The sequence below is a fragment of the Oryzias latipes genome, chromosome 9 (genome assembly GCF_002234675.1).
Source record: "Oryzias latipes chromosome 9, ASM223467v1".
Classification (NCBI taxonomy): Eukaryota; Metazoa; Chordata; class Actinopteri; order Beloniformes; family Adrianichthyidae; genus Oryzias; species Oryzias latipes.
Genome location: NC_019867.2, coordinates 7,705,296 through 7,723,082, shown reverse-complemented (window position 1 = coordinate 7,723,082; position 17,787 = coordinate 7,705,296). Strand labels below are relative to the sequence as shown.

The 17,787-nt window shown below is 39.8% G+C and overlaps 1 protein-coding gene across 1 annotated transcript; it reads right to left on the bottom strand.

Moving 5' to 3' along the window:
* Positions 1-589: 589 nt before the first annotated feature.
* LOC101162607 (mediator of RNA polymerase II transcription subunit 12) lies at positions 590-14,536 on the bottom strand. Its single transcript, XM_020705596.2, has 8 exons — positions 14,297-14,536; positions 10,434-11,384; positions 8,815-9,306; positions 8,562-8,729; positions 7,545-7,673; positions 6,496-6,687; positions 6,129-6,359; positions 590-3,777 (listed from the first exon to the last, which is right to left on the bottom strand). The coding sequence occupies exons 2-8, from the start codon at positions 11,265-11,267 to the stop codon at positions 2,494-2,496; spliced, it is 3,330 nt and encodes a 1,109-aa protein (XP_020561255.1). The 5' UTR covers positions 11,268-11,384; positions 14,297-14,536; the 3' UTR covers positions 590-2,493.
* Between the last annotated feature and the right edge of the window lie 3,251 nt (positions 14,537-17,787).

Here is a 17,787-nt window from a genome sequence, read left to right as displayed (position 1 = left end):
GGTCTTCCAGGGATTTCTATATTTGCTATTGTAGAAATTTTGTGCTACATGTCTAATACAACATACAAGTTTAAAAATCCCTCTTAAGTCTCTTGTTTGCAACAGAAAAATCTTAAATCTCATGCCTCCTAATAAATTTAAGGTAGCATTTAAGGTTATCATTCATCACAGAATTGATCAATTCTTAGTTCTTGAAAAGGCGCTGAAATTTATCTGGTATATGCTTTGGTAAAAAAGTGATTTAAAAAAAATGCTTTTGAACAAAAGAAATAAATCCATCCCTTTTGATTTGTTTATCTTGACTGAAAAAAGTTGCAGATATTAAAGGAAATAACCTAAATTCACCAACATTCTCTGCAAATTAGAATAAAAAATGTTTTTGACTGAGTGAAAGGAGAAAATAATCTCAACACAAGAGCATGGCACAAATGGGTAAACAAACTAACACTGCACTACAATACAATACGTGTTCTTGTTTTCCATTTGGACGAAAGATGTAATGAAGTCATTTCAAAGAGTGCCGACCCAACAATCCTTATAGGTGAACATTACATACACAATTAATTGCAAAAGAAAAAAAAAAAGCAAAATTATTCACATATCTTTATTAGTTCTGTGGAATTTTAACAAATTAGTAGATTGAATTAAGCCAGAAAAATACTAGTAACATAAATGCAAACAATAGTTTTAAAACATGTATAAAATCTGCGGTATTTTGTTTTCTAAACAATGCAATACTGCAACTACATCACCTACATCAAAAGGAACATCATTTTTGGACAAGGTTGCTATGATTGCACCATTATGGTAAGCCAACAGGCTATCTACACAGTTAAAAAACACATAAAGGAAAGCTCAAATGGCACATATTTTCGCCGTCAGTTCACCATAATATAATAACAGTAATAAAGATGATAATACTATGTAATACTTTAAAGATAAGTTAATATTCTTGAGCAATATCTTTTTATGCTGGCATAAACAACACATATAAAAGCCATGATATTCACACTGGAGTCTACTGTAAATCATAACCTGGGTGAAGGACTACATATCACAATAATCCTGAATATTTCCCTTTGAAAAGGCAGACTCTGCACTCTTCTGATTTTTTTTACACTTTTTCTCACCTTCTCTGTTTAAATGAACTAGACAGAAGAAAGCAAGTGTCTTCCAAGATATTCACACACTCCCAATTAAATATTTCAGTCTTACAAGCTTTGATGTACATTTTTATGTACTTTAAACCATTTTTTAAAATATATCTTCCCATTGTATTGCCACTAGTCCCTCTGTCCTCAATCTCATAAGCTGAAGCTTTACAATATGTGTTGACACATGCACACACTTGCTGGCACACACTTCCCCTTGTTCACTCGCACATGCGTACACACACACACACACATTTACAATCTATAACTATTTTAAGTATTTTTTTCTCCTAGTGTAATATACATTCTATGATTTTCTTTCACTTTGGGGATACTGACAGCTATCTCAAACTTCTTGGCTAGCAATACACAGGGACACAAGTATGGTTATCTTTCAATTTATCCGTGTCCTTTCAGGTCATTTGATGTGAGATGGGAAAGCTGTGATAAAGCTTCAGCGGCCCCTAGCGATCATTTACTGTCATTACAGACGAACTACAGTGAAAGCAGAACCTTTTCAAGTCCAAACACCGTCTTTTGATTTAGTTAGGGCTGGTTATTGGCGAAATATACCTGTGTAAGTAGAAAATATAAACTCTGCTAATAATCTGTTAGGTCATGTATGTTTGACCCTGAGCATGAAATGCCTTGAAAACAGAATCAGGAATCATTGGAAATGTGCCCTTTGAGGTCAGCATCTGTATTATAAGTGTTGGATAACTTTTTTTCAAATGATTATTAAAGCACTAAAATATTATTCACACCATTTTTTTCTTTTTCATGTGTTCCCAGCATTAATAATTCACTATTACATGCCGGGAAAAATTGAGTAAGGCGCTGTCCGGCCAAAAATAGAAGCTAACATCACACACTCTGACTATTAATTCTACTTTTACATAACCAGTAACACAAACATACAATAAATAAATACTGTGTTATGTTTTCGTTGATCGTTTCTGACAATATCCCTGATTGTCTTTGTTCTTTTCTAGCGTGGACATTAAATGATGCATGTGCAAGTGCTGTCATCTTTACATGGTCATTTAAAACATTTCCCTATATCCATCAGTGTAATATACTTTCCATGAATACTGAGTATGTAAGATGCAGCAAAGTGCAGCTTGTAAAAGGAGCTTAAAATCTTTTTGACAGTTTACTATTTAACTGATTCATTATTTTAATAGTTGGCCCTTATTGTTTTCAGTTAGTTGTTTTAAAAAGTAGTTCAGACTGAAATGATATATTTTGATGGGTTCTCACTTGTAGTTTTTTTTTTCTCTTTACATGTTGAAGGGGTTCTGTGTGAGAGGCCTTGTCACTGGAAATGTGTTGTTTTCTGCTTCTAAATCTCTGTCGACTCGATCCTCTCAAGGCGTGAGGGTCCTGCCCAGGGAGGGGCAAGCTGGTGGAGAGAAGGAGGGCCCTTTTGGTCTTCACAAGGTGGGGACAGGGTCAGGGCAATTGGGCCAGAGAGGGAAGAAGGGCCAGTGAGGGAGGGGGGACCAGAAAGAGATGGTGGGCTAGAAATGGAGGGTGGACCAGATAGGGAAGGTGGACCAGAAAGAGAGGATGGACCAGAAAGGGGGGATGGACCAGAAAGGGGGGATGCACCAGAAAGGGCGGATGGACCAGAAAGGAGGGATTGACCAGAAAGGGGAGATGGACCAGAAAGGGGAGATGGACCAGAAAGGGGAGATAGACCAGAAAGGGAAGGAGGCAACTGAGGAGACAGGGGTGACAGAGCTTGTGAATGAGGTGGAGAGTTGGAGGACGTGGGGGAGGTGGTGGTGGTGGTTATGGTGGTGGTGGTGGAGGTTGTGGTTTGTTTGGCTCCCAGCTGGCTCATCCGTTTTTCCAGAGCCTGGTTCTTTTGCAGTGTCTCCACATAGCTAAGCTGCAGCTGTGCCTGGTATTTTAAAACACGCTCCTTCTCATCCTGCCACGTGTGGCGCTCCTGGTCAAAGTTGAGGGCCTGACGCTCACGTTGCTGCCGCTCCAGGCGTAAGGCAGCCTGCAGCTGTTCTAACTGCCTGCGAAGCTCTCCAGCTTCATCCCAGTGACCCTCCTGAGCCCTCTGGGGCTGATGGACATCCTGGCGCAGTTGCACATCTTGGCACAGTTGGGACTCGTGGCGTAAATGAGTCTCTTGACGCATTTGGGCCTCGTGACGAAGCTGTGCTTCCTGGCGAATTTGCGCCTCGTGACGAAGGTGAGCCTCCTGACGAAGTTGGGCATCCTGGCGGAGGTGGGCCTCTGGTCGGATCTGCGCATCCTGACGCATTTGAATGTCTTGCTGCATGTGGGCATCTTGCCGCTGCTGCTGCACATCCCGCCACTGAGCTTCTTCACGTTGCTGCCTCTCCTGTCTTTGAGCTTCCTGCCTTTGGGCCTTAGCTTCATCGCTCTGTAGGCTGAGCAAGGTGTCAGAGGTGGGGGTGAGGGAATGAGTCGAGGGCTCAGTGGGGTTTCGTGGGCAGTGCACAGCTCCCCACGGTGGCAGCAGCCCCGCCGCAGCTAAGTTTGGGCTCACAACGACTTCTGCTCCTCTGCTAACTTCACTCAGAGCACGCTTTAAACTGAGCACCTCCGCCTCAAAAACACCCAGCTTCTCTCTTAGGATGGACACCTGGACATAGAAAGACATGCATATCAACCTCAGATGAACAACAGTGAATTACATATAAAATTTGACATTAATGTATATGAAAAATCTACTTTGATCTTAGAGAATCTGTTTCCTCATAATCATTCAATTATGAAAAAAGTGTGCAGTGCTACTATTCTTACGTTTTCTGTAGAAACATCTTTCGCCTTTAAATCACAAAGTAAGCTTGAGACCATATGTCTGATAGCTATAGCTGACTGAAATGTGGTCATGCAGCTGAGTAATGACACCATGGATGGCAGCGAATCTACAACAGAAGAGTTGTAGAACAATAATCAAAGTTTTTCCCACAGTGATATGAAAGTTGCTTTTTGGTTATTTCTGTAAAAACGTATAAACTTTATTATCTTTTTTCTTTCAGTTTACCTCTCTGACAAACTGATTCACATTTCAAGCCATTAGTGGCCATATGCCAAATTAGCTTTGGCACATGCAGAGACTGGAAATCAAAACCTTAGAAGTGTACCAAACAGGATATTCAACAGTTGCTAAACCTCATACACATGACCCTTTTGCTCAGTCTTGTGTTTGTCCTAAAGTCCTACCTTCACTCCTACAATTCCCTCTAAAGAAAATCATAGGTTTTAACACCTACGATCTATATTTAACATGAATCATCTTTTCCCTGCAAACTCATGTGCTGTAGAGGAATTTTCTAGCTGGTTTACAGCTTAATTATTTTTTTTTTTTACGTAAGTAAAGAAGTTGAATAATAACAATAATAACTAACTTGTTATAAATAATAACAATTTGGGTCTAAAATAATTTTATGCTTCAGGAATGCTTTTGGAATGCACTGGAATCCATCCCATATCAGGAGAAACATTCAACCTAACCCAAAGGTGTGTTTAACATTAAAACACTGCCAAAGAAAAAAAACACAGTTTTAAGTTACAATATTGCTGGAGTCCACATCTTTGGCAAAATAAAATGACTAATCTACAAAGGGAAAATCAACCCCGGAAACTGGTGAGTCAGATGTGGCAATCTCTTTGGCTGGAGTTGTTTTAGTAAATGCAACATGTGAATCAGTGTGATGTACAGAAAGACATTTACTTCTTTGTAGTAGTTTAGTTTAGTTTAGTTTTTAGTTTTAGTTTAGTTTATTTACCCATTAATTTATTCTTATTTAAAATAAAGCAAAAACATTTAAACTTATTTCACATGATTAAAAAAAACGCTTTGAAACATTTGCAACAAATATTTATAAAACTAATCTTTTTTTCCCCTTTGTCACTATTTTATTAGATATGGTTAACAAATGTGTTTTTTTTCTGGGAACAATTGATGTCAACAGAGGGAATGTTTTCGACTAAAAAGTCACAGTTGATAGAAAAGAAAAGATACAAATAAAAGATAAAATTACTTTTACGAATTATAGCTAAGTCAGACTCATTGTTTTCTCTGACTGGATTTAATTGGAACCTTCTTTTCCCTTCTAATTGAGTTTTAAAGTAAGTTGGGCTTTAACATAAGCAGCTGTTAAGGTTTCCACTTCAATAAGTAAACATCAGCGGTGTCCGGATTCTCCCCTCCCTGTCTCTGCTCTGCCTTCCCCACAAAACACCAGGGCTATGTCCAAATTCCTTTACTACTTACTACACAGTGCACTATACAGTTCCCCATTTTGTAGTGCTGTCCGAATCTACAATTCCAAAATCGAGAGCCCTAGAAATTTCCCAGAAGTCTCTGCGAAAAACCAGTTTGGATCAATGCTCACTAGATTGGAGAATATAGACCACAATGCATTGCGTTTGAACAATTTTTGTGAAGAAATTGTATTTAAATGTATTTTTTTAATAAACCATCAACGTTTTCATCATCAGAACTAAGTGGATACATAAATAAAGGGTTTTTGCAAAACGCTCATATCAATAAGATTTTAACTTCATGAAATCGATGATGTCATATTTGCCATTATAAAAAAAAAAGTAATGAGCATGCTGTCCGAATTCCTTTTAAAATCCAGACTACAAACCTAGTTTATAGATTGTTAGCATTATTTTTACAAAGCCAAAGAGCAAAAATGGAGGGGTAAAAGAGTCGCATGTTGCTCTGGAACCTCAGACCCCAAATCTATTCACTATTCTATTCATCACTATCATAACACCATAATTTATTTTCAACTAACATTTACAAATCTAATAAGGCAAGGCAAGGTAAGTTTATTTGTATAGCACAATTTGTACACAAAGTAATTCAAAGTGCTTCACAAAACAGGAAAATGAATTAAAATCACAATACAGTCACAACAAGCGTCTGTCATGGTGGCTTTAAGGTGCTTTTCTGTTTTCTCTAGATTCACAACCCACCTCGGACAAAGTCCTCCTCAGCTCTCCCTCACACTTTTCCAGCTCCAAACACTTGGTGCTGTAGGAGTCCTTCAGGCCCAGCATGACCTCCTCCCGCTCTCTTAGCTGAGCGTTGAGCTCCTTCAGCTGGCCTCTCAGAGCCACCATCTCTCCAGCTCTCTGGGTCACCTCCGCCTGGCTCTCTCTCAGCTGCTGCTTCAGCAGCGAGATCTCACCAGCTTTCTGACACACCTGGAACATGAACGCCACACAAGTACCTTCAGTATTAAATTGTACAGACATCTGAATCTCTGACTTGATCTTTATGAATGAAATGTTTTATTCTTTACTTTAAACAATGAAAGTAACCAAAATAAACACATCTCACCTCCCATTTGGTCTCCTCCAGACGAGGCAGGATGTCAGCCTGCTCCTTCCTGTAATCTAGACACTTTCTCTCCAGCTCTTCTCTCTGAGCCAACAGAGCTGCCATCTCCTCCTGGAGCCTCCTCTTGTCCTGGGACAGGCGGGTTATTTGGGCCTGCAGAGCAGTCTGGGAGCGGTGAGCTCGACGGGTAACCTAAGGAGAAGTATCCACAAGGCTTTCAAACCACCCATGCAGTGTAATACTCAAATCTGTGTCTCCTTTGTTGAACTATAAAGCAGTGTTTGAAAAATGTACTTATCTATATTAGTTTTTATCATGGATTCACTTATAACAAACTGAGCAGACAATTTATAGAAAAAGGAAATTTAAGCTGTTGTAGAGACAGTGGCTCTGATGCAGAGACTGGAGGCAGAGCCATAGGTAGCAGAGCTGGGAGTGACGAGGACGGATAGGATCAGGAATAAATACATACAAACACATGCTAGGTGTTCTGGAGACAAATGCAGGAAGGGCAGATATACGTTTAAAGGAGGGACAGTGATTATGTTGGTGAGAGGACGCTGAGGTTGGAAATACCAGGAAATAGATGAAGACCAAAAGAAGGTTCATGGATGTCGATGACAATAGTGGAGCTGGTTTGAGAGAGGAGGACTCAGAAGATAGGGTTTGATGGAGGCAGATGATGAGGGAGCAGCCAAAAGGCAAAGAAGAAGAAATTTAGATTTACAATTTGTAACCCGTTTTGAGGCAGAACAATCAAAATTGGATCAAATCTAGGCAGACAATGATCTGCAGAGTCCATAGAGAACTGTCTTAACTGAGATTTAAACTTAATCTGCTATTAAAACAAAACCACTGTACAGGCACCATCTGATAAAAAGCTCCTCAACAAAAGACAAAAGCTTTGTTACAACTTTTTTTCTGTTTTCTTTTTTAGATATAAAGGAATAGATATTTTTAGGGCTTATCAGACTTTGTTTCTGCAACTTGGAAGATGTAAGGGGAAAAAGTGCAGCTTGTTGTTTTGTTGAAGTATGTATTGAGGTCACCTGCTGCAGACGTGAAGCATAGTTCTGCCTCAGCTCGTCCATCTGTCGCTCCCAAACACGCTGCTTCTCCTCAAACACCTGAATGATCGCGGCCTCACTTTGGTCCAGGTTTCTGCGCATGTGCTGCACCTGCAAGACAGGTGGAAGGAATCAGCAGCGGCCGGAGAAACAGATAAAGCAGACTAAATGTGACTTAAAAAAGAGACAACATTTTTGGCACCTCTGGAAGTGCAAGAAAATCCCAGATTTATCTCTAAAATAATAGGAAACTGACAAAAGTAAATAAAAGTTAACAGGAAAAACAATCAAAATCAGGCAATACCTTTGAATTGTTACAAAATATAATTTAATAGCAAACTCATAAAACAGGCCTTGAGAAAATTTTTAACTCTCTTTACTATTCTGTTGCACAAGTTTTTGAGTTATGTCATGCAATCAAACAGTTCCTTTACTTGTTAAGCTATGTTTACAACGCCCTCGGCAATGCGCTTTCATGAGACCACTTTCAATAAAAGTATTTGTAAATGCTCCTTTCGGGCTTTCATGTTCAAAACTCTTGCGTTCATGTTACTCAAGTTACTATGACCGATTTTGGTCTGTACCTACAGATTCACCCATTGAACTTGTATTGAAAGTTAAAAAAGACTGAAGCTTTACCAATCAGGGACTCGATTTTGATAGTGACGTTTCCATGGCATCCCCCTTTAAATCACGGAAGTGCTAACCGTTTGAAAAATGATCATGAAGGAGAAATTAATAATTGTGGTTGGTGCTCAGCCAGAATTATATGACACCAAGTCTTTCATATATCTGAATAGAGCAAAACAAAACAAAAAAGGCCTGGAGTAGGTTTTGACATTTTGCACCAACCCTCTTCCCGGGTACATGCTCGGTATGAACGTAGCTTCAGTGAGTCTTAGTTTGTTAGGGCACACCGCATCACAGCATCAACCTTTTTTAGATACCATAACTGCACCATAAACTCAGCATCCTTAAATTCACCTAGTCAAATCTAACCTCCTGCTCTTTTTCCCATAAGCGGTCTTCGAGGTCCTGGATGATGTCATCAGAGGAGGGAGAGGGGCGCAGAGGTCCTGGGGCGTCACCCAGGTGGCTCAGCCTCTGATAGGATGAGGAGCTCTTCCCTGATGAAGACCGCCCACTGTCTGATGCACTGAGTCCATTCTGGAGAGAAAAGCCGTGTCGTGACGAGATGATGCTACAGAAAACATGGCAACAGCAAACAAAAAAAAAGCAAGCGCAGCCGTACCTGGTAGCCAGGCTTTTCCAGTTTGTCCAGGCCTGCAGCTGCCCCAGCCATGCCCAACCTGTTGATGTGGCTGGTGGAAGCACTGAGTGGCCCCAAGACTGCTGGGGGGCCACAACCTGACCCAGAGCCAGTGTATGTGGGGAGGCTGGTCAGGGAGTTTCTCCCAGAATCTGACATCCCTCCCTGAACCACTTCAATACTATTTCCCCCTCCTTCACTCCTGCTCACCCTAACTGGACTGTCCTGGTCCAGGAGCAGGGCCTCTGGCACCTCCCCTGTGTCTACTGCTCCTCCTCCTCCTCCTCCATCTCTGCCTCTCCTGCCTACTCTGCCCTCAGCAAACCCTTCACCTCTGGCCTCAGTCTTTCCCTCGCCCCCGGCCCCTCCCGCCTGGCCCACCAGGTTCTGCATGGAGTGGAAGCTTTTCGGAACCACCGGCTTGAAGGCAGATGGACGAACTAGACCAGAGCTGCTCTGCATTGCCTGTGAAGTCAATAGGAACACAAAAACAGAAGAGTAGGGTAAAGTCAACACACAAGCTGAACCTCAAAAGGGTTAAGCTATTTTGTAGTGGCTGTTGCATTGATAACATTCATGTGTTAAACAATAGAAAGGCACAAATCTGGTATAGATATAGTGTTTACGTGAATTTAGAGAAGCTGGGGAGGAAAACAAACTGAGAAACAACTGAAAAAAGTGTCTAAATAATGGCTTTCAGGTTTGGTGAAAGGATACATTTTGGGTTGGGATAAAAGATAAAAAATGTGGTTAATAGCTGCTAAAGTGGCTCTGATAAAGAAATGCAAGATTGCGGTTTTAGCGCATTAAAATAAATATATTACTAAGGAAAACAATACGTATAAAATCTTAATTAACTTGTTGAAAATACTTTTTAAAAAGTCTTTTTTATTATTAAATCTCTGCTATAGGAAGTAAATCCACTGAAACACCACTGAACTGGCAACTGTGGTGACGAGGCTCTTTGTAACAATTAATCGACTTAACCAGATCCATCTGTGTGAGGCAAGGTTTTAATCAAAACAAATCGAATCAACTTGTACTTTTGGAAAATCGTTTCAAAATGAAATAAATAGATTCAAATTGATATGGGAAAATACTTTATGGATTGAGGTATGTTAGGTTTTTTACCATAAAAACGACCAAGTGCATCACAGCGGACAAAACACATGCAATAGCGGCAAAATATGATCAAGTCATCATTCCAGTTCGATGTATGGAAACATTTTGAATTTAGCAAAGACTTGTGACCGTACTGTGTAGTAGAATGTTCTAATGTTTGTGTTATTCTGATGTGGAGAAACAACAGTGGGCTGAACTATAGGAAAATAAAATGTGAATGGATTTGACATTATTTTTGTTTACTTGTTTGTTTGTACACATATTTCATTTTGGTTATTTTATAAGAAATAGAAAGAATCTGGAAAACTGTACTGTTCAATACCCAGGTATTTTACTCAGCGTCACACTGGTTGAATTTTTGGCTAAAGATTCTGGATCGTTCAAAATGGACCAATATCAACTATGAATTATATCGACAACAACAAATTATGAAATGAATCCAGTCATTGTTACCCCCCTACACCTATAAGGTTAATTACCTGCTCCAGTTTCCCTGACACTGCCATGATCTTGGGTGGGTTATGGTTTGGAGGGTTATGGCCGGCCAGATTGTTTTCACTGTCAGTTCTGGCGGTGGCCATCTCTCTGTTATGGTGGTGGTTCACGCCAACACTGGTCTTTTCGCTCACTCCTCGACCCACAATGTTCCCACAAACGTCCAAACTGGCCGCGTGCATCTCCCGCTCTCTTTCCCTCTCCATCCTCTCGTTCTCCAGCCTTTCCCTCTCTCGCTCCCTCTCTCGTTCCCGCTCTCGTTCCCTCTCTCTCTCTATCTTCTCTCTCTCTATCCTCTCTCGTTCCCTCTCCCTGGCCCTCTCCCTCTCTCGTTCCCTCTCCCGCTCCAGCCTCTCCCTCTCCACCCGTTCTCGTTCCCTCTCCCGGTTCCTCTCCCTCTCACGCTCCCTCTCTAGCCTCTCCCGGTCCCAGTCTCGATCCCGATCCCGGTCTCTGCCCCTTTCACGCTGCCTCTCCCACTCCCTGTCCCTTCTTCCAGCTGCATTGCCACAGTCCAACTGGTTGTTGTTGGAGGGGGCGGTCATGGTACATTCAGTGTTGGTGGAGGAGATGGTCTCTGTAGGCCGGTCAGTTCCAGTGCAGGTCCCAGTCCCGATACTAACACTTCCTCGTTCATCGCTAGAAGCCGTCCCGTCTGATATAGTCGCTGGGGGGCGCGGCAGCCGCTCCGCACTGCAGCTACGGTCGGCAGGGCAACGGCGAGAGAGAGGAGGAGCTCTGGGCAGGGTGGTCCTGGTGCCCACGGACTTCATGGCAAACTCCTGCTCTCCTGCCACCCCACTGCCAACACTGCCCATAGTGGAGGTCAAAGGTCAGGGATTAGAGGTTAGGAGTCAGGATTTGGGAGGGTCACAGAAACATTTGGAAGTAGTGTGGGTCATCACAACCTAATGCAGGTAGTGGAGGGACACACACTAGAGAACACAGAAAAATGAAAGCAGTTATAACAATACTGTAATTGCATAATAACTGGTCAAACAGTAACAGATGTAGAATAGACTCCAGCCCAGCAGGCAGGGGCAACATGATCCTCCTCCCATGATAAAAATGAAAAGGTCAGACTGATCAATCTGGACATCAAAGTGAGTGAATAATGAGGACTAAACGTGATCCTGATTATGGCGATGACTTTGTATGTTCAGAGTTTGAATGTGATGTAAGGACTCGCTGATTTTCTTTTTTTTCTGGTGGGATGAAGAGATCTAATGCATAAAAATGGCTGATTTTACGTTAGTTCACATACCTGAACTGGAGAAGAGAGCCATTTAATGTGGGCTGTTTGTTTCTTCTGTTAATTTTTTTTTTTTTTTTGGCCTTAATAGATAAAAAAAAGAGGTCTAATCCCTTTCAAAACAAGAGCAAACATAGCTTGAACTTGTAAAAAAAAACTTGCGTGCTGTTAACCTCTTAAGACCCAAGCTAATATTGGAGCTAACCCTGTACACACACAGTCACAGGGCCGCAGTAAAGCAGAATTACCTACTGTGGTAATCTACCCAAAATGTGATTTCCACGTATGTGGACGCCAGGTCTGAAGAGGTTAAGATTTCTGCAGACCAAACTGTTACAACATAGTGATAATAGAGCGCAATATTGATGCATTTGAGCTAAAACCTGTTAAATTACACAAAATTTGACTAAATAATATTAAATGACAGCATAAATCCAACTAAATTTGCTGATAGTTTGGTTTAAGACTGAAATACTAATAAAACTGCGGCATCATGTGAACTGTGTACATTTATTTAAATACCAATTCATAGCACAAAACACTGTCCCACTACAGATCTGTTTACAATAAGCAGTTATGAAGCTTTGCTAACATCCCTGAACTACAGTTCCTGTAAAAAAAGGTCAAAACAATATTCAAACTACAAGGAAAGTCTGCAACAGTTCCTGCTAATAGTGTAGAATAGTTTAAGCTCAAAGTAGTTTAAAAAGAAAAAATCAAGGTTATTGTAGTTTTTCTATTTTGGCTCACGAAATGACCTCATTTTCACACTAAAATTTTGCTTAGAATGCTAGAAATTGACTTTTGTGTCATAATTAATTCCAATTTTTCAAACATTTTGAAAAGATCGTCTTTTTTAAAAACAGAAATTTAAAATCATTTTTATGGGATTCAATCGTGCATTAACAACAACATTCTTAAAAACAACAACTTTTTAAGGAGTTAACTTTTTATGCTCTAGATCAGCAGACATGCCTATAATAAAAAATATAAAAACTTGGAGACCTTAAAATAAAAACCAGTCATTTAGCACAAATACAAGTTACATATGATATTGGGGTCATTCCAGAATTGGGGAACATTTGAGCTTCACAATTCATGAAAATTAAATGTCCACTTTTCCAATTTCTCTCTTTCATATTTATCAATAATAGGTAATAAACATTCAAAGGATTAATCAGCTCAACTTACAGAGCAATTGTGGAATTTTTATTACGTTATATATTTGATGTTTACAAAACTTGGTGCAACCCTGTTGCCCTTTTTCAGGTAACATGGTTACAGATCTATACTAACATTAGCTTTATCTCAAGAGTAGAAGTTAGTTGTTTAGCTAGCTGTTACTGATGATCAAGAAGATACATTTACTAATGTAAATAAGTTTTATAATAGTCTTATTCTGAATATGTGTACTTCAATCAGACACTCAATCAAGGTTGACTTTGTTATAAAAACACGAGAGGAGATCTTTGCTCCACCCATTATTTTGGAAAACTGATTGATGATTTCAAGTCCAGCGTATCATGTGATTCTGTTATTTTCGTCTTCTGCTATGATTACAAGGGTTTTGCTAACAGGGTTGCGTGGGTATTGTGGGGCACATGTTCCATATAAAATAATCATTATTCAAAATATTTTGTCTGATAAATGAAATGTTCCCATGGTTACATGGGAATTAAAAACAATTAATAGCAAAAAAGGAATTTGAAGTTTAAATTTAACTTTTTTTATTTGAGATTTAATTTGGTCATTGGGGGTGAGACAAGGGAAAAATTACATTTTATGCAGTACTCCAGATTTATTTAGTATTTTTAAAACTATTCTATTTAAAGTTTTCATAGATAAGGTCTCAATATGAGTAAATTTGGTCAGAAACTATGTGTTTTAGTTTTTTTTTTTTTTTAAATATGATGGGTAGGACTCAACATATCTTCCAATTCTGGAATAACCCATTTAAAAAACAGAATCCATCCTCCCATTGGTGATCTACAGGGGATGCAACTCTGCTACCTGAGACCCCTGCTTGATCCCATGTTATTTCTTCACATCCCGTGATCCATTCAATGTTTCTTAGCCGTCATAAATCAAAATAACCATTTTCAAAGAGTACCGCCCCTATATAACTTTTCTACAATAAACAACACCTCAGTTAGATTTTGAACACAAAAGATTGAAAATGATAGATAGATAGATAGATAGATAGATAGATAGATAGATAGATAGATAGATAGATAGATAGATAGATGAATGCACCTCCCCTTCACATGCCATTTACAACTGATTTCCTTCCATTTGGGTGAATAGTAGTAGTAGTAAAATGCAGTGGGTATATATATATATGTGCTGCTCTGCCTCCATCCCCTCCCCTCACGACTCCCTCGCGCTCCCTTTTCTCTGCATCCCTGGGCGGCAAGGGCGGCATTAGCTGCATCAAACCCTGAATCCACTGCGCTCCCAAACAAAACCCGGCTAGGCCCGTGACAAAACCACAGCGCGCGACCCTCGCCGAACACAAAAAGCGCACCAAATGAAGGCTGATTCAAATGCAAAGCGCCATTGACATTGACGTCGTATCATGCAGTAGCTTTGATTTACCGATTGTAGCCTCCTGGCGGTCCATCATCAAAGGCTACTCACTATTTTGCAGTTTGGCGGTTTGTAAGATGGCAGCCCTACAAAAGAGTTTGGTAGCGTCAGTCCTTTTTCCACCAGGCTTTGAATTATCCTGCGCCGCCGCCGTGCCGTGGCTCGTTTCTATTAGGGATGCTTTCTTCGATGCTGTCAGCGTCGGATGCTGATGATGGAGTCGGTCGGTTGATACGCGCATCAGCTGAGAGACACACACCCACCTCTGGCCCCGCCCCTCTGGCTGAATGTTACAAACGCCCCCTTTTGGCAAACCTCCAGTGCACTTCAACTTCAAACAAGCAGCAGTCGCGTTCCTAGTACTCAAGTAAAAGTAAATAGTAGTCATTCAATTAGTTATAATAGCAGGGAAAACAAAAAGTAACTGGAGGAAAAAGCTATGACTCTATCTTAAGGCACTAAATAAAAATGGACAAAAAAGCATCAAATAATTAAAATAGGTCTGCATTTTTTTATAATCCCATTTGTTTTAAATAACTGAAGATTTTTTCGATTTGTTAGATAAAGCCTATAAGAATTCAAGCAGAAAAAGCCCAATTATTCCTAAAACCTTTTTTTAACTAAATATTGAATAGATGGAAAATCCACATTTTTATAGTAATTTTGGAATAAAAAGACCTTTAATGATCTCAAATAGTACAAATGTTGGAGCAAAAAAAAAAAAAAGTAGAACAAGGTAACCCATTGTATATCCTGTTCATCTTGTTTCACTAATGCCTAAAATGTGAAAACTGTACACACGACTCTGTTGTCACTTGTGCCAATTTTCCAATTTGGTACAACATTCGTACGTTTCAGAATCCTATTCTGGTCTTGGTTTTTGTGCTTAAGACTTCCATCTTCCTGTCAGTGGCTTCCACGGTCTGGCTTTCACCACTGTCCTTCATACAAGCCTCTTGTTGGGATTTTGGAGGCGTGCTGCTTGTTGGAGTAGTTTTTGATTTCGTTGCTGTTTCCGTAACCATCGTAGTTTTCTAGCATCGGTTGGTTAGCTCTCTGCCAAACCCTCAACCTGGAGGGCCAGTGGACTGCTTTCAATCTAACCTCTACCCTTCAGTCTGTCTGGCACGGGAGACCCTTGCCAGGAGGTCAAAGCTCCAGCCAGCAGCTATCCGGGTCATAGAGACATGCAAACTCCCCCAACCACGACAAGGTGGCAGTCCATGGGCTCCTATTACAGGTGGTCTCATAAAGACTGGACCACATCTCCACACATGTCTCTGAGGGGACAACCTTTGCTCCTTATGTCCCCGCTGCTTTACAATCTGAAGTATTTGAGCAGAAAAAGAAAATAAATAAACACATTTGAACCATTTGAATAATCAGCTCAGTGGCCTTGAGGTTAGTGTGTCTGCCCTGTAACTGGAAGGTCGTGGGCTCAAACCCAGGCCGAGTCATAGCAAAGACTTTAAAAATGGGACCCAATCCCTCCCTGCTTGACACTCAGCATTAAGGGGTTGGATTAGGGGAATAAGCCATCAAGTACTTTCCACTGCTCCCCCAGGGGATGGGTCAAATGCAGAGTACAAATTTCGCACACCTAGGTGTGTGACAGATAGTGGGAATTTAACTTTAACTTCATTTATTGCCTGTCCCTGATGTCCAAAAATGCACAGACCAACAACAACAAAAAATTACTATCAACTGTATTTGTCAGTTTGCATTAAAGGTCATAAATCTAAAAGCTGCTCTTATTTGGTACACAGAGTTTCTCTTTCTATAATTTAGCAAATAGAAATGAAGTAAGTTCTTTTTCAGCTGCAATGAGGAAATCTTTGGAACAGAAATAATTTCAGTGGTTGTCCATAAGATGGCAGTAGCGACCGCTCAATTTTCTGAGCTCACAATTGTGTCACTGATGCAAACATGCTTCAAAAGAAGACTTCCAGACATCTCAAATATTTTCAGGCATTCTCAGGATGCCTGTGGAGACAGAGTTTTCCAATTTTTTATTACACTGAATTTCATCCCAACTTTGTTTGTGCACATGTATTTACTGAAGAAAGCGTTAATGTTTGGGATCCCATATGCTTGAGCCAAATCCTTACTCATTTTGGATCGACAATTTTTTCCTTTTTGTAATGTTTTTACATCAGAAAGGAAAAACAATAATATAAATGATACAATAACCAGCAAAAGGCTCATTTGTAAATAAAAAATCCCATAAAACCATCCTCCAGATCTTTTAGTTTCTCACTGAGATGATTTAAGGAACTTTTATGTAGTATTTATTTAGATGTTATCCCTAATACTAACCAGCTGGGTGGCTCAGTTGGCTGTGTGCTGGACTGGTAAACGCTTCCCCTATAAGGGAAACTATACTGAGGTGTGCAGAAATGGCATGTAAACAGAACGCACATGGAGAATCTCTGCTAAACCAAATGTGGAAATTTATTGACTTTGGCCACCCCTGAGTGGATGTGTCAAAAGCTGAACTATAAGATGTTAACTCTAGCAATTTTTTAAATTCCAGGTATTTAGTCATTTAAATATTCTTTTCAGGTTTAAAAATGTGGTTAAAACAACTTAAAAAACAAACAAAAAAACAACAACCTTGAAACATACTTGAACTGACCTGAACAATAAATAACCACACGTCAGTTATTGTTCAGGTTGTAATCAAACCTGTTACAGAGTTATAGACCTCAAAAAGCTTGACTATGTTGGGATGATTCAACAATTTCATGATTCTCACCTCCCGAAAGAGCTTTTGCAAATTTACCACACAAAACTAAAGAACAGTTGCAGCTTTAATAGGGACGGTCAAAATTCTGATATAAAATATGGCTTAGAATTTATTAGGTCTTGATACAAAGAGCAACTCAGCACAAGCACCTCGCACTAGATGTGAAATACATTGGAGTATCCTTGAGTTAACTATATAACTTATTATGTATTTCAAAAATAGTTGGAAATACCACAACGGAACGGTAAAAAAAAGAAAAAACCTGAACCCAAGCTGAGATTCTGTAGGAAGACAGAAGTATGAACCAGAAAGATTTTAATAGAGGGGGGCAAAAATTGCATACAGTACCTACTGGATAAATATATTAAATATTTTTGCAACCAGGTTAAAAAAAAGAGGAATTCTGCTGTGATCACCAGAGAAAAAAAACTTAGATTTTTTTTCTGTCATTAAAAACAGCTCATATGTTTCTTTACACTAAAGAGTTGCATGGAACATAGCTGACTTTCATTCAGGGTTGAATGGATTGAAGACTGTGTCTGTGACATTTTTTTGCTCCTAAAACACTTTTGAGTAAAAAAATGTCACCTTTAACACAGAGCATCCCTAAAAATGTTTGTGATACACACATTTAAAAACTAAACTTGTTTCTGTTATTGTCGTATGTTTCTATCTCAAAGTAATGTAAAAGAAAATTCAATCAATAGTTTGAAAAACTGCCAAAAATGAAGGATTGAATCTGTCAGGGCTGGAA